This window comes from Malaclemys terrapin, chromosome 9, assembly GCF_027887155.1.
Source record: "Malaclemys terrapin pileata isolate rMalTer1 chromosome 9, rMalTer1.hap1, whole genome shotgun sequence".
NCBI classification, from domain to species: domain Eukaryota; kingdom Metazoa; phylum Chordata; order Testudines; family Emydidae; genus Malaclemys; species Malaclemys terrapin.
In genome coordinates, this window is record NC_071513.1 from 18,802,259 (window position 1) to 18,820,388 (window position 18,130).

Below are 18,130 nucleotides of genomic sequence, written 5' to 3' on the forward strand. Positions count from 1 at the left end.
TGCTCAGCAAGCCGGTGTGTGGCAGATTCACTATGCGGCAACTTGCGGTATACTTTTCACTGTTTAGAGCAGCTGATATAGCCACACATAACATACAGGGAGGGGACAGAGTTTTAAACCTTGTCGTTCCTGAAGAAGGCCCTTAGTTTCCATAGAGAGACAAGGTTGGTGAGCTAATATCTTTCATTGAACCAAACTTCTGCTGGTAAGAGAGAAGCTTTTGAGCTTACCTCTAGCTCTTCTTCAGATCTGGGAAACTGACTCAAAGTGTTACTGTTAAATACAAGGTGGAATAGACTGTTTAGTATAAGTAGTTTTCAAGGGACTATTCAAGGTGAAGTGGCCCGTTAAAACCTCTCCAGTCGCAGGGGTGCTGTGTTCGCTTTGGGGCTACAATGAAGATGAATGCAGAATAATTTCTAAAGAATTTGTTCTACTTTTTTGTTTGTGTCTGCACTGCCTTCAGCTTACGCACGTTCAAATGCATGCTGCTCTACTGGGGCTTTTCTTCTCCTGGTTTCATTATGGGAATCACAGATTTTTAACTTGGTCTTTCATTGAAAACAATAATGTACTGTATGCTCTGTTTTTAGCTTGTCCAAGCACAGCCTGTTAATGACTAATGGATGCCAATAATCAGCCCCTGCATCGCTTGCTAATGGGACCTGGACAGAGAGGGTTGAGTATGTTGGCTCTCTCTGGTTTATGGTAAGGCGACTACAGGAAAAAGGACAAAGGCCTCCTTCTGAGCATATTGAAAAGAATTTGAGCTCTTCATGGAGGAAAATTCAAGTTTCTGCATCCAATGATAAGGGCCAAGCAGAGTCAACGCATTCAGCTTTAATTTTGCAGATCTGACCAGAAAATAAATAGGAAAATAGCTTGCACTGTATAACTGAACGAGAAGGATTATACCCTCTTAACATTTCTAAGGGCTTACAGTTAAGAATGTCATTGACTTCACTGTGCTCCCACTAATGTAGCTGTGAGAGAAGAACTTGGACCTTATTTGCTATGGGTAAAAGTCAGCCCTGTGCAGAGAGCCACCGCAAACCCTACAAACCACTCACGTCCCACTAAACCCCTCAACACAGGGCTAAAGTGAGACTTAGGTGGCGCACAGGCTTTATGCTGGCCACTGCCCAGGCGAGATTTCAATCCATGGGTCAAGTTTAGCACAGTTTTGAACCTGGTGCAAATCTTTGACTTCATTGGGGTCATCTGCACGTCACTTTTTCCATCACGCGTATCAGGATCTTTTCATGATTTCACTACTGTCAAGATCCCTTCCCCATCTCATTTTCCTTTCGTGCAAATACAAATGGGATTAATTTGGGCAAGACTGGGAACAGCTAAAACTACTCATATCTGTTTTCAGCATATTTATCAGGCCAAATAAAAAAGAAGCAAAAGATTTTCTCAGCCTAAATATTGAAACCAAATTTTATTTTTGAAAGTGACATTACACACATCTTGCAAATGTACATTTAGATGAGAAAAGAATGAATAACAAATATTGAGAGCAAAAGCTAGAAAGTGGACAGGTTCTCTGCTGCATGGCATTGCATTACAAGTATTATCAGATCTGGGATGATTATTACAAGTAGTAAAAACAGTTCACAACACCTCACAAAAATGGAAATTTGGGCTAGAACGTTAAGTCTTCTAACAAAAGGAAATACTGCTAAGAGAGAAGAGGCATGAGGGATAGACCCACGGATCTAGGATTGGTAGGTTTTGGGGGAGTTGTTCATGTCTGTTTCCTTTGTTTCTTACAGACCCCATCTTTGTAAGTGACCCCATATTTTCCAAACTTTTAATGTTGTATGTCCTCTGTTGCAAACGGAGGCACAACTACCAAAGAAACCCTGTAAATTGAAATCAGAGTCTGGGAATGTGGAAGAGGAGGAGATGTTTTCAGAACCGCTAACACAATTTCATCCCCCGACCTTCCACTGAATATTCAGTAAAATCAAAGAGCATATGCAAACTCTGCAATTCCAGACCTATGGGACGACATCCATTAAAAACAGACATGTATGTGGCATAATGATTTGCAAATACATCACATGCCTAACGCCTCTGTTGAAATGGGTAAATAAGATCACAGCTTTTACTAATGATATGATCTTGTGAATATTTAACTAATTGTACAGTTCAATCAAAGACAATATGTGACTGATCTTTATCTGTTTTACTTTAAAGTTCAGTGTCTATTCAGAGTTCCAAAGGCATTGTTCTTTGATACGTAACACATACTCAGGAGAGCCTGTTGACAACTGCTTTTCAAACTTTGTTGTATATTATTTTACTTATGCCCAAATCTGTAACTTACAACCATGAGAGAGTGGGAGACAGAGAGAAAGACAGAAAGAGAGAGAGAGAGAGAGAGAGAGAGAGAGAGAGAGAGAGAGAGAGAGAGAGAGAATCTTCTTTTCAGAGGTAAAGGAAGAATGAATTAAGAAATGAGATGTACAATACCATGCATTTACTCTCAAAAGCTTGTTCACTAGCAACCTAGCGTTTCTAATACTACGACCACTAATTTACATCTGTTAGCTAAGTAATCGAGTTCTACTTACAGCTATGGAGCAGATTTTTTTTTTTTTTTTACCCTTTAAAACATCAATAAAAATGTTTTCTGTACAAGTTGAATGGCACAAAAGGTGGTAAAAATGCTAAATAACTCACCACAAATGGAGAATGCAGAATTAGTTCAAAACATGCATGTACCGTGTACAGATAAGCAAGGAATCATTGGCATAAAGCTGCAATATATTACAAGATGATACAACTGAGACATTTTGGCATAGCCTCTTGCTTGTTCATATCCCTCACAGGCAACTTTACATTAAATTTCATTTTAAAAGGAAATTCAAGATATAGCCCCAAGCAGTAAGTTAACAATGGGTAATGCTATTTGTCCAAAGAAAAAAAATCCCTCTCCCCCCACAAAAAAAGCATAACTAGTCAACTTAATGCTGTGTGCAATACTGGTGCTGGCTTATGAAAAGTTCTTGCCAAAATGAAATGTTATATGGATCTGTTCTAGGAAAATCAAAACATCCATTAAATTAACAATGCTTTGTACAACATGTCATTAGTTAAATACATCACTATTTAAACAAAACAAAAAGAAGCTTACCAGGCTAGCAAAATACAACTCAATCCCTACAACTGTTATGTCCTTGAAGGTTATGTACAGAGAGTCTAAAGTATGCCTGCTAAACTTTAAACTCAGCCCTTTCTTCCCCCATCCTCCCATCCCCCATCTGAATGACAACAGAAAATACATTACGGCCTCTCGGTTATATTATATTGCAGCTTTGTTATTAATGATGAAATGATACAAAATCAATACATGACATGACAGTAATCAATGATCAGGTTCCAATTCAGCTGCACACCTCCCTTAGCACAATTTATTTCTCAACAGAATTGCAGCCTACCGAAGCACTGCAAAGTTCAGGGTAAAGAATGAAGGCAATACGCGTTCTTCAGATAATAGGGGCATGAAGAACGTGGTGAGAGTGGCTTATTTTAGCTTGTGATTAAGAAAATAGGCAAATGCTAGTAACAACAAAGACATCCAGCTGGTTCTCTTTTCTTGTGCTTCTAGGCTATGCAGTGTTATAAGATACAGGGCACCAAGAAGTGAAAAGCATGTCTTTGACTTCCAAATTGTATCAGCATAGAAGGAGATTCAACTAGACAGGTTTCCTCTTCCTAAGAGGCCTCAAATTGCCTTCTAAACTGACAACCGCACCCGTACTAGCAGTGCCACAGTGAGAAATTTGCTTGGATCACATGCAGTTTAAATGACAAGTGAACTAACAACAATTTACACGTCTGAATCCAGCATGTACTGTAATTACTCATAGGCTTTCTTGTTCTTACATTCAATACTTCTGCTTCATGTTATACACCAATTGATTAACAGTGCAATTATTTCCCTAGACATTCTTCTTTTCAAACGGACACATTATTAGACATTACTCTAAATCTGAAGGAGTTTCCATAGCAAAGAAAAGAAAAAGAACCTGTTAAAGATGTACTGTTTTGCAAGTACCCCAGAGACATTTCTGGGTGCATAACGTGAGGGAGGCTGAAATCCCGCTATATTTAGACTGCCACCTGCATGTCAAATGGAATATTGACCCATCCATGACTGCTATCCTACAGTTAGTAACAGAGGCAGAAAAGCAGCTATGGTGGAATTTTACAAATAAGACATGGCTGTAAATTTGTCAGAGGAAACCTATACAGGCCTAGAACTCAGCCTAAAACTTGAAATTTTGATCTGAATCTGGACTTCCTCAATGTTCAGAGGTACCCAGATAGATTATTTCAGTTTGGCCCATTATAGAGACAGGAGTCATCTCTTTAGTTTGGCTCTGGATATGGGCATCCCTGAAGTGTAAGGATTTTCAGGACCAGCTTCAGGTCCCTCTCTACCTACTGCTGCCAGCATATCCAGTTACGACTGCATGTGCCAGATGAACCATTCTGCTCTCATCATCATCATCATCATCATCATGGCAAATCCCAAAAGTCTTCTTGCAGATTGAGCACTACCGAGACTGAGTCCTGCTACGTGGTCAGAGAGCCAGCTCTGGGATATCTGAAATGTTTAAACAACTCTTTGAAAGAAGACAATAACCTTTTATTGCATAAAACTAAAGGAATTATTGGCTGCAAATAGAGATGGACCAACCAGTTTGGATAAAATCAGAACCAGCCTCGAGTTTACCCCACAACTTAAAATGAAACAAATCTGAATGTTCTTTCTTATGTTCAAAAACATCCGGTTAAAAGAAAACACCTTTTCTTTTTTAAAAAAACAAACCAACAAACCCATAAACCTCCATTCTTCTTGGCTGCAGCTAGGACTGGGAATAGAAATAGTGGGAGAGAGGCTATTTCCCATCCTGCAAACCCTTTGGGCCCCCAATTCCTGTCAATGGTGGATCAGGCCTTCAGTAGATTCAGCTTTCCTTCACGAGAGGGCTGATTTTCTGAGATTCCCAGCCTGACCTTCAGACGGATGCTTAACCGAATGGAACCACTTCAGCTGCCTCATCACTAGCCACAATAAAACCAATACATAACATTTAAGATTCACGTATTACAGATGCATGCAGGGAATCTATCTGGAATCTGGAGTTTCCAACATGAATTCTGATAAAATAATCCTGGAAATTGACCCCACAATTAAATATTCACAATAGGGATTGTTTACAGCAACCAGTCTTTGAAACATAGGACCAACATCTGTGCTTGCATAAATGGACTCAGCTCCATTTACTTTAATGGAGTTTTTATCCCTTTGTGCCAGCAGAGAATCTACTCTGCTGGGTTTCATATGGTCAAGTGTTATATTGTGTCCTTACTGTAGAATCTCCTACACAAAATCCTGTAATCTTTGTTCAAAAAAACCAGCAACTCTCCCACTGAAATCCAGGGGAGTTTTACCTGAGTAAGTAACTGGACCTGGCTGTGAGGGTTAAATGCTGTAACTCTGTTGAAATTAAAGGAGTTACACCAGCTGCAAATTTGGTCCTATGTGCACATTCTTCCTTCTAGCCATGCTTTCTCCTGAATGTATTAGGTGCAATAGCTGTAACTCCGGGTGTTTTGCTACAACAATGATGAATGCCGAGGAAGACAGCTATTTAAAAGGGATATCAGTATGCCAGGAAATATCTAGTACCCAACACATTTTGAAACTCACTTTCGTTTACGTTCTTCTTCTTTTTTAAGCCAAGAAACTACAACCAGGCCTGGCCAGTATGGACACCTGTGTGATTGAAAGGCTCTGTCCCTTTCTTCCCAACACAACAACGGGGCAACGGCTTGAAACTCAACAACGAGACAGCAATTCCACCAGAAGCTTCACAAAAGGGGACTCCCACTTTATATGGGCAAGATTCGGATACCTTGGCACAGGTAGAAAAGCACCCGACTCCAGAAGTGGTGCCATTGGAGCCAATGGGATTACTAATGGAATAAAATGCTTCTATTCAAGAGAAAGGGAAAGAGAAACTGTCTGTAAAATAATGAAATTGGAACAAATTGCTCCCACATAAGACACCCCTCCCCCCCAACAAATAAATCACTGCAGAAAAATTAACATTGATACTGAAGTTCCTGTGACAGACTGACCGCAGGAAGCCATGGGCAAGATTATACCATCCCAACCTCACTGAGGACTGCCTTGCTCCTCCAGCGGCTCTAATGAAATTAGTGAGACTCTTTATGCAGTAAGGCACTGCTCAGTGTGAATAAGCATTGCAGAATCTGACTCTATATAAATTCGCATTTCCTGGTGAAAGGGGTCAGTGCAGGTGAGCTGAACTATTTGCATGTGTGGCCAGTGTCTCAGTGATCAAGACCAGCAGCAGGTCAAAGACCTCAGTGGTTCTGTTCTGCGCGGCTTTACAAGATAATAAAACTAGATTCTCTTCCCTCAGGAGGATGTGGTGGCTCTTTCCTGACTAGAGTGGCCTGCTCTGCCTATGTTTTGCCAGAGTTTGCTGGGTTCCCTGGGGAAGGATCTGACATGCCCTTATTACCCTTTTTTGCATCTCTTGCAATTTCCCTCTCCCAAGTACCCAGCCTGTCCTTCCGGGAACCAGGCGGTGCTGCTGCATTTCTATTTCTAGTCCAATGCAAAGGGATAAAAATAAAAATAAAACAAAACCACAGGCTGGGCTGTCACTCGACAAAGGGATGCAGTTCCCCCCCCCCCCTTTCAAGGATGTTGCAGACTTTCATGTGCCAGCGGAACAGAGGGACGGGGGAGGAAAGGAATTTTAAATCAAGTTCTTCTGCCCGTGGCCAAATATGACCTTATTTCTGTGATGGGGAGCGGGACACTAATTGTCACCACGGATAGGCTGCAATCCAGTTTAGGCATCGATGGAGCACTTGAACAACTCACAGCCATGGACCCCCTGCTGGCTTTCAGCCCAGAGCCGAGCTGTAGATGCTCAGCTACCCAAGGCTTTCCCTTTTGTTTATTATTCTTGGTTTCTCTACCCTCGTTATTTCTATTTCTGCACGTGTCAAAGACTGACATTTCCACCACTCTGTCTTATGCATTCCTTTCCATTTGATCTGGTATTATGATGAAGTTCCCACTCATATCCCACCGCTCAGTAAACACTTCCTAACAAATACTCCCTGCTAGCCCCCTCGGAAATGAGTCTCCTTTCTTTGTTTCCCAGAACTTTGACCATCACTGCATCTTTCTCTAATGCTGCCAACTTTCTTTTTCAGTTGTCAGACTGAAAAGTGCTAGTGTTAATTCCCTTTAGGGATCCTCCTGCTGCAACTGTTCCACTGCAAACTGTCAAACCTGAGGGAGTTTTAAAACTGGCTGACGAATTTTGAGTTCCTGTTCACTGTGCTAGAGAGCAGAAGCAGGAATAGGTGAGCCCTGCTACAGATGTTAAGAAAAAAGATGAAAGACAATCCTTTCCCAGGAAGAGATTTAGCAATAAATGGCTCCAAAACCAGTAACACTTCAACAACCGGCCCACGTCTGCTTGGCGTGAAGCCCTTGAAATCACCAGAGTTCCAGAGATGAAGCTTGCTCCTTGTTTACAAATGCAGGGCCCAAATTTTGGTTAGTAGCACAAATGGGCCCCAAACAGGCAAACACTGGTTAGCATGCGAATATCTTTCTGCCCAGAAGCAGGAGTTTGGGACCTGGCTGTGGGTCTGGGTCATTGCCCTAGGTGTCACCATGAAATGATGTTCTGGCGTTTCTGTTGGATTGACTGGGCTCGCCAAGAGTTTTGAGAGAGCCAGAAGTGATGTGGACAATTTCCACCCCATTGCCAGAATTGGGTCCACATTATGAGTGGGAAAGCACAGTCTAGTGTCATTATTCCTTTATCTTTCTTCGTCTGTTCTTCAGTCTCCCTTGCTTATGACAATCTCCTGTCTGGAGCTCCTTGCTGTGGTTGAAGATCCAGCATGAGCCACCCTTCTAAACACTGAGATTCCACCCGCACTGACTTCTCTTCAACTACACAGTACTGCACATTCCCAGGATAAGCCTTGTGTGGGCAGATGCTCTCTCCAGCGTTTCCTCACATAGCCCGGTGATGAAAGAAGAATTTTTAATAGAACTCAAGCTGTACAGAGACCAGATAAGTCAAAGCTTCCCAGCGACCCAGTCCAAACTGAGCAAGCACAACAAAGGTCCTAGGACTTGCCGATACTTAAGCAGATAGGCAGAGACAGGCAGGCTAAGAAAGGGAGCAATCCCTGAACAGCTCCTACAATACTGGCAGTACAAATGAGGCATCGATATAGTGGACGGTCTGCTCTTAAAAGGACAGAGGCTCATCAAACCAGAAGATCAAAGAGAGGAAAGGCTGGGAAAGATCCGTTAAGCTCACAAAGAAGTAATGAAGTGCAGCACAAGAGCACATCAAATAGTCCGGTGTCCAGGACAGTCAAAATGGACTTGGTGGAAAGCTGTGTAATTTGTGCAAAAGAAGCTAGTGTCAATTAGAGCAGAGAGCTGAGAGAAAGACAAAGGCAGCCGATAAACACCGACCTATGTAACTTAAACACCACCACCAGGAGAGTAGCAGTAGCTTCCCATTCACAATATGCGAAAGAGGCTAATCTGCCTGCAAACTCATCCACACACGGGGTGAACAGATTAAAAACCATGTTCACGTGATAATGAGTTCTGGAAACTTTTGCCAAGGATAATGGACCGTGGGTTCGCTCCAGTGCAGTTTGCGGACTTCATTACATAATAAATAAAAAGAATCCCTAGCTCTTCTACAGCCCTTTCCATCATGCAGAAACTGAGGCTCAAGAGGAGAAGTGACTTGCCTAAGGTCACCCAGCAGGCCCATGGAAGAGCTGGGAATAGAAGCCAGGTCTGCTGAATCTCAGTCCAGTGCTCTATCCACTGGGCTAAGAATATGGGCTTGAGGCTCATTTACCCTAAGGTCACCTTACACCACGTTGGCCGTGCAAAAGGCCGTCACAATGGGTACAAGTGTAGTTTACTCTCACTCTAAGAGCCGTGTAAAATAGTCTTACTTTAAATAAGAACCAGACCTTGTGACCTTAACCAAACAACTAATGGTCCTCATTTCCTGCCCCAAATGGGGAACCTGAAAGAGCAGTTGTTACAATAAAAGCTCTAAGGAAAAAAGGCTCAAGAACCACATTAGGGTCTCTTAGCACATAGAGCTACACCATTAGCATGTGGTGTTTTGCCAGCACAACGGATCGGAAGATGGAGATTTCTTTACCAGACCCATCAATCAAATTCTGAATGGCCAGATCTTAAAGTGTTCAGAGAAAAACGCAGAGTTATAGGAATCCCACACCCAGCTTTACAACTGAAGACACATGTTACAAGATAAACCAGAGCTAAGGCCAGGAGAAAAGTGGGAGTGGGAAACGGTGGGGAGCAAGAAGACCCAACAACAGGATCCATGACTGGAGCAGCAAGAACCCTCCAATCCTATCTAACACACGCCCAGCAGGCTGCCTTCAGAGAAACAGGATTCAGCTTCATCTCAATCCTGACCCACCACTGAGAAGGCCTCCTCAAATCCATGGACATGCTGTGAGAGGGCATCAGTGCCACCAGGCAGAATGAATCTGTGATAAACTAGACCATCATTTTCACAGTGTGCTAACCCAGACCCAGCTGAATAAATATGAAGCAGAATAATCATCTCCGCAGACTCCAGATTCAGGTAGCGTACCTTGGCTGCCAGTTCACACTTACACCTTATTGGGGTTTTCAATATTAGCAAGTGTTTCTGAAACCCAAACAGGGAAGATGTGCTGGAAGGCACTTAAGAAGTTAATCAAGTTGGTCTCACTACACACAGACTTAGTGCTAGCTGTATCGTTTCAAGGTTATCACTAATAAAGCTTGTGCCCCACTGCAAACACACCTGGCTCTTTGTATTGGCTTAAATCTCAATGTAGACTTAGTGGTGAAAAGTTCTGTCTCATTTGCAAACACCGTGAGCCCTCTAGCTCCCAAATACAGATGACATCACAGAGCCTGAAAAGCAACTTCCCACCAGCTTTAATATTGGATCCACAACTGGAAAAATAACTTGAATATTCATCAATTTCAAAACACGTGTAAAATCACCATTTAAAGAAAGAAACTAGTTTGTTCCCTCTTACCTACATTTGATTGTTAATACATGGGGAGACTACACCATGTGCACGTTCAGATTCCTCTGTGGCTATACTATATTTCCATGTATTTCACTTGCCTGTTTTTTATTTCCTTATTTATTTTCTGTAAGGGTGGATCCTGCTCCTATTGAAGTTAATGGCATCTCTCCCGTTGACTTCAGTGGGTGAAGGATAGATATAAGGACCCTATCATGCTCCCATTGAAGTAAATGTCAAAACTCTTATTGACATTAAAGGAAGCAAGATTGAACTTTAAGGGTCATACTGTACCCTTGAATAGAGAATGTGACTTCCACTGATGCCTGTCAATGGAGTTGCATGTAAGCAAGGATATTGTATGGCCCGAAAAGAGCAAAGTCAGGAGCTACCACATGATGTAGCAGGATGTCATTTCTAAGGTCAAAGACAACAAGGAGCAGCCACCAAAACATCATGTAAGAGGTCCTATATTTAATAATATTAAAGGCGAACATACTTTTTACATCACCTTTTCCGTATTAAAAATAACTTATTTGTAACATTGCTTGGTTGCGCACCTTCCCTCTCCCTTTTTCCCATTCAAAAATTGTAAGACTGAAACAAGGCTAAACCACAGCCGGTGGTTTGTGAGAGACACACAGATCACAGTGAAAGAGTGATGTGGCATCTGAGCTAAACTACTTTTTCTGATCTCACAGAAGGTAACACAGATAGAGCTCCTAGCCCTGGAAAAGGCAACACTCAATGTACAGAGATTAGGAACGTGGACACTTTTAGGACAGAAGGAAGTCTGACATCCCATCACAAAAAATGTGCCAAATTAAAACCAAGTCACTGAAATCTTTCAAGTCTACCTTAGGGGCTTCATGCACGTAAATTGGAGACTAGATTATCTGCTCTGGTGGTAGAGCTGGTGTAGCTCCACAATTCACACTAGCAAAGTGGCTGGTCCATACACTTTAGGATTCAGATATTAACAAAAAGTTTCAGAAGGATCTATAATTTGATGCAATACTCTGTGGGCCTGATCTTCTACACACAAAACTGGCACTGACATTGCTCTAATCCTCCTTAATGTGGATATGCCTTGAAATATGCATACATACTGTCCAATATGTATAGACACTGAAATAGACCAGGCACAGTGTAAATTACAGATAGAGCTATGTAATACACCATGCTTACGATTCCTTCATGTATCGTTTCTAAACAATTTGATCATAGTGACTCAGTCTCTGAAAACACTTAAAACAGCCTCATATGGGAAATCAGACCGCGCTTTTATAATAGAATATGGCAAATCCTTATATCCTGAGGAGTTTTGTGTGTTTGTAAAAGAAGAAAAAAATTAGAAGTGAACGCTGAAGTTTATCATGGCATTACTATAGTATGCTCCAAGTAACTCAATTTGACTGGAATTGCTGCAGTAGTATGCTACAAGTAATTCAGAATTCATCGCAATTCAGAACAGCACTTAAGCATGTGCTTAAGTCCCACTGAAGTAAATGGAATTTAAGCACATGCTTATAAATAAGCACATGCATACATGCTTTCCTGAATCAGGGCCACCTATATATTGAAATTACTAGTATACTGTCTATAATTCTTTTCTTTTTATATTCCAGGGATTCTGGAAAAAACCTAGCACCATATGGACGCTAATCCACATGCATTTCTGTACAAGTACTCATGCAATATCAGCATTCATACAGACTAACTATGTGTTACCTCTGAAATGCTCACTGATCTCTACCTATAGTCCAGGTATCTCTACCTGGAGAAATGCATCTTAAACCTGGGAGTGTGACCTCTTACCCTGTTTTACTTGTGGCTTTTGCTCAACTGAATGGCTATTATTTTCCCTCTGAAGAAAATGCTTTCTTCTATTAGGCCTCTGTAAATTCCCTTGCTGAGGCAGTGTGTGCTCAAAAACGATCATCGGGCTCAGTCCTGAAGAACCCTTCCTCATGTGAGTGGTGCTTGAGCATGCAAAACTCCTCCCATGAGTGAGTATTTGCAGGATCAAGTTCTTAGACATGTCACGTTAAGTGCAATTCACAAAGAATGCCTGTAACAGTTCTTTAGAAAGTTCCACTAGCAGGGTTTTTTTGTTTGTTTTTTAATTATCTAAGCACTGTTCATGGCAGATGGAAAAGTATCTACTTCTGCTCAAGCTACCCACATAGTAGGTTGCCCAAAATTCCATTCAGTTTTTGGGTTCCTGCTTTGTCTCATGCAAACTGATTTTGACAGATCCTGGAGAAGACAAACTGAGTTTTCTGATGCATCTTAAAGCACCGTACAGTACTGCTGTCAGTAATATGACTCATATCTGCTTATGGATATAAGAGACTTGGATTTCCCAGTGAGCTATTGATAAGTGTTCTGAACTGCTATAAGGAAGTCCCAGATTTATTTTTCGGTGCTAGTCTCTTGCCTCCTAAACTGACAGGGATTGGGAGATGAGTGGCAAGACACTCAGACCATGGATGTGGTGGGAGCGTCTTGTGTCACTCAAGTGACCACTCCTCTGCCTCATTAAGAAGCATCATTGTCACTGCAGAACTGCTCAGTCATCTTTAACAGATAGGATGGTGGCTACCATTCAGAGCCTTTAGGAAGGCCCTGGGGGAAAACTGGTGGTGGGGATCTTCAAGATTCCTAACAGAGAAGATAAGAGGAAGCCAGTTTCCATTGGGCCAAAGGTAAATTTGACTTCTCAGTGTAACACAGGCTGTAGTCAGTAGTAGTGTTGGCATAAATAATTTGTTCTATGATGCCTTTAAACTTAAAGAGCCATATTTTCAAGGATGGTCTCTAAAATAGCATCCACTTGATCATACACCCAACCATCAGCCCCTAAAATAACCAGGTTTGTGTCCACAAATAGTAAAACCTTGCAGTTATGAAGCACCTTCCATCAGTGGGTCTGAAAGCACTTTACAAACATTAATGGACATTCGGCCTCACAAGCCCCTGTCAAATAGAGCAGTTATTATCTTCATTTTACAGATAAATATATTGAGGCACCAAGAAACTAAGAGACCTGCTCCAGTTCATACACGAAATCTGGCAGAGCCAAGGGCTGAACTAAGATCGCCTGACAACACTCCTGTGCTTTGTTCACAAAACTGTCCTTCCCCAACAAGAAGCTCTAACCAGGAAAGAGCATGAACCCTCGTCCGTCTGCATTGAAGTCAAATATCTTAATACAATAGGTCAAATGAGCGCTTAACCTCAACGTGGTCAGAGGGTTACACATTTAAATTAAGTTTTTTGTGGGAACAAATGATTTCTCATGCAAAATTGTGGGTGCAAATAATTGTGGGCTCAAGACTGTAGGTGCAAATTTGGTGCAAAATAACTCAAACCTCTGGGTAACTCCAATGTTTGTTTTGGATCATCTCACATGCAGCTCTTTTTTCTTTTTTTAAAAAAAACACCTTGCATTATACACATCATAAAAGATGCACCCAGTACAGAGTGTTAATGGTAGCAATGGAAAAAAACAAAAAATATGGAATGGCATTCTGGCACAGATGAAGGAACAAAACGGTGTCATCCTATTGCCAAGCATTCGTGTAGCATCCAATATCACAACTTCATAATTCATTCTAATGACCAGGGATTGCAAGGACATAAAATAATCTGCATATCTGCTGAAACAAAGTTAAAATAAAAGCAAAAACAACAACAACAAAAGGTTTATTTGCATGTACTGTACCCAGGTAAAGTTTTGTAGTAGTCAGGTTCACTGAACTAACCTATGCCAGTAAAGCCTAAGCGTAGTAAAAACCACCAGCATTTTGTAAATACATAAACTTTGCATCCTGCAGGAGTCATTAGTAATTAATAAAAGTGAAAGGTTTCTCTAAATTCCATAACAGTTTGTTTTCCCCCCCGATATGAGTTTCTTAAAATACCGTCTTTGAATATCACAAAATTCCATTTGTAATATAATTAGAGCCTCTGACCATAGTTAGGGGTATTGAATTGTATAGACCAAAAATGCAAGTTTAAACATTACAAAAAAATTATCAAAACATTCATTATTTTGAATTGACTTCTCTTCTGTTTGGCAGTGATGACATGATTTCTAAACACAGTTATTACTGTTTTGCAATTGGCTTTTTTTTTTTGTAAATTTTTCTGAATGTGTTTTTTAAACAAAAGAAAATCACCAGCTTTTATAAAAAAGGAGCTTGAATACTTACTCCCAAAACACAGATACAAGTTTTTTTGTTTTTTTTTTTATAAAAAGTGTATTGGTTTCTTGCTACAAAAAGCGACCTAAAGGTGTCAGACCTGAAAACAAATTCTCACAGTGTTTTCAGTGTTGGCTGTTTACAAGGCATTAATATTATAAGCAGAGATAGAGAGATACCATATGGCAGGTATAATAACTTGATATCAGCCAGCATTATCTTTGGGTACATGAGAAATCTGGTTCACCACTCAGCTGACATGTATATATATCTTTGCTTATTTATTAGAAAATGACCCAATACATAAATTTATAATGTAATCACTGTGCTATAAAAACTTTACTTAGCATTTTATGCAGCATTTCTGAATCTTGACCAAACTCCTTTGTTTCACATTCTGCTGGCATCTTAAGCATCTTTTACCAGAGCAACAAGTCATCTCTCTCCCTACCCTTCAGCAACAGAAATTGGTGCTAGACAGCATGCAGGTGCTAAAACCAGGGATGCAAAATTAGAAGCAGATCTGCTTTGAAAGAGCTGCTAGCATTCATCAGCATTTTGAAAAGGTGGAGATTAGTATTTGTTTTCTTTTAGCTTTAGAATTGATCAGTGAAAGATTTATTTATGTATTTCTAGTGGGAACTGTCAACTTTTCTGCAGTCAATAGTAAACTCAAGAACTTAGAGCAGAAGAAAAACATTGAAGTAAAAGGGAAATGCATGAGATCATTGGTGTCAGATTGCTGGCAATTTTACATCCCTATATAATTACTCAGAAGGATGGTATCACTCTATCCCTATTAGTTGATAGGTGTCGATTTGTGGCACGGAGGAAAAATCACAGAAAAAAAATGACATATAACGTTGTGTCCTTTGATTTGAAAGTACCAGTCATCTATCTGCTTCTTTTGGCAGAAGTACTGTACTGTATTTTAAACATAGCTTGTACTAAGGACAATTAACATTGTGTTCCTTTACATGGAATCTCCAAGGGAATCAGAGTCATCCAAGGACAGAGGCAGGTACAAGTCCTGTAAGAAGAAAGAAGAAAGTGTTAACTCCCACAATCAGTTTCCAACTTAATCTTATAGTAAGGAGACAGCTCTATGATTCAATTCAGTGGAGTACCACTTCCTGTGAACAAGGCTGAAGTCTTCTTCATGGGACTACAAATGGACAAACCTATTGTCTAAGGAGTTCAGGACTGAAACCATGGCAGATTACATGCATGGTGGAGCAGGAAGATCTCATTAACAAAAGGCAGTGGTAATTTGAGAAGAACCTTTAGCCACTTCTCACTCAGTGTCAATCTGTGATAGATTTTGCATGAATCAATAGAATCTTTTGTGATCCAGGTCAGCTTGAACCTAGGTCCAGAATAAAGAGTCTTACCTTTATTTGACAGCTGCCCCTATGCAACTTCTCTAGAACAGCTGTCTCTAGAGAGTTGAGGGGGCTATTACATGCTCTATCAGATGGTCTTTACTTCAAGCCCATAATAATTATACATGAACAATTAGATGGCTTTAAAAATTAGTCCAGACTACCACATCTGGCTCTGGCTCTGGATATGAACTCCAAAGTTCCTATTTTAGGCTTCGATCTGGTCCCACCTCTTAAAAGGTCCCATATGGATCCATGTATGCAAACTATCACTAAAGAAGGCTAAAGCTCTCCTTGTTCCTTACTGAATGCTGTGTTATAACCCCACAGAGGGGCTATTATCAAAACACAGCAAAGCACAAAGAATTTTACGGGGGGAGGAGGGGTTCGATACACACCTCAAACCTCAAAACATTGGTTGGGATGGGGGATTTCTCTAAGAGAACAGATAAAAGGGAAAGATAAAGCTCTTTATCAAGCACTAGAAACAAACCAATGACACATGAAAGATTATATTCATGTCTACGGTTAATTCAGTAGAGAAGCCTGTTGTTGATCAGCTCTGCTCTCAGTAATCACCGTCAATTGTAAATTTTCTATGGGAATTCACTAGAATGGTCCAGAGCCAACTAGGCAACAAACATAAATAAAACATTAAACAAGGTGAGTTTATAATTTTAGTTATAAGCCTGGGGGAGGGACCCCAACCCCTACAATATTTGAGAAGTATTTTCATATTGTTGATTACGGAGGTATAAAAGGGAACCTTAAACACCTGAAAAATACATGAACAACTGCTGTGTGCAGGCTGTGGGCCAGGAGCTGCCCCCATGAGACAAGTGACTGGTTGTTACTTAACCCCTGCTACTTTCCCCAGCAAGAGGTATTTTCTACAGGGATTATGTGATTGAGGAAGTGTTCGTACAGCACTATTAAAGATCAGGCATTCTATAGGAATCGCTAAGAGCTACTTTTGAAGCCTACGCCTTGCACTTTGCACAGTCATCCGACTGTACCAGCAGAAGAGACTGTGCACTTGTTTAGTGTGTACTAACACCCAGATGTACAGGGAAATGCCCTTTTGTATGCACTAAATTGATTCACACACACTTTGGCAGCCACAGTCAGTTGCATGTGAAAAAGTGAGAATGCAAATTCAAAGACCGGACTCAGCCTGGCTAAAAATTTGGTATTAAGGACCTAATCCAAAGCCCAATGGGAGCCTTTTCATTGACTTCAGTGAAGTCAGGCCCTAGAAGTCCATGCTGAACATGCTCATTTCATCGTAAGAATGTACGTTACAATAACATTAAGGATCTGACTGAAATATGCAAAGTGCCAAGATTTTCAGACGCTAGTCTCCAGCTCATGCTTCCCCAGCTTCACTGGATATTATGTATGTCTAAGGTGTAGGGATCTCTGAGAAGTCCTGCTCAGCTGGTATGACTCCACTGTCCCAAACCAGGGGCCATGCTTTAAGGTCCTACATGCTATGTAGTTCATCAAAGCAACTGAAATTAATGGGAGACTTTCCACTGATTTCACTGGGCTTTTATTCAGACCCAGAATTACTACAGGCCAGATTCTAATCCCATTACTCACCTTGATCCTCAGTCAACCGCCCTAATCCTCAAATAGGGACTACTCAGAGAATAATGCACCACTCAAAGTGAGTAAGGATTGCACAGTCTGGCCCCTAATGAGCAATGGGATTCTTTTCATTGGCTTAGTCAACTCCTGACTAAGCTGATTTTTGGATCCTCATTGTCTTATGATTATTCCAAGGTTTTGTTTTAATTCAGCCCCCTCGAACGCAGACTCAGTCTGCCAGGGCCATTTGTTTATTCAATTACAGTCGAGTGCCAAAAGTAGGGTGGTGTCTGTCATTTTAAAAAAAGGACATTTTTTAAATTGTTCACTCCCAGCCTTTAGCAATGGGGCCACACAAACCTGAAAATCAGAATCTGTTCAAGAAATGTGCTCCTGAATACATCCAAATTTCAGCCCAAACTGCTTTATTTCCACCGGCTTAACCCCTCCATGCCATCAAAGATCAATTAAAATGTTATATCCATTACTAGTGACTGCCTCTACCATGTTGATCTTGTTACATACTGAAGCGTAAGACTAGCCCTCAGCCATGAGGAAGTAAGGAGGCATGAGGAATGTTGATCATTGTTCTTCTTTACTAAGAGACCCACCTATTTTCAGTAAAAAAAATTATATTCCTCTGATTTCAGAAAATGCACAGCAGCGATTTAACCAAGTAACTGCCTAATTCTTCTGTAGGGCTTTCTTTGAGAGTTGGAGACTATCAGAGAGATAAAGAAAACCACCTGCGACTGGAGAGCAGACGAGTCAGGTAAT

General features: G+C 40.9%; 1 protein-coding gene across 2 annotated transcripts in view; it reads right to left on the bottom strand.

Annotated features, from left to right (window-relative positions):
• Positions 1-1,429: 1,429 nt before the first annotated feature.
• Positions 1,430-18,130, bottom strand: part of DCX (doublecortin) — a 111,200-nt gene continuing 94,499 nt past the window's right edge. For both annotated transcript variants that reach the window (XM_054039875.1, XM_054039876.1), the window contains exon 7: positions 1,430-15,411. In XM_054039875.1, the coding sequence (XP_053895850.1) occupies positions 15,355-15,411 (57 nt within the window). In that variant the 3' untranslated portion in view covers positions 1,430-15,354. The remainder of the gene's footprint in view (positions 15,412-18,130) is intronic.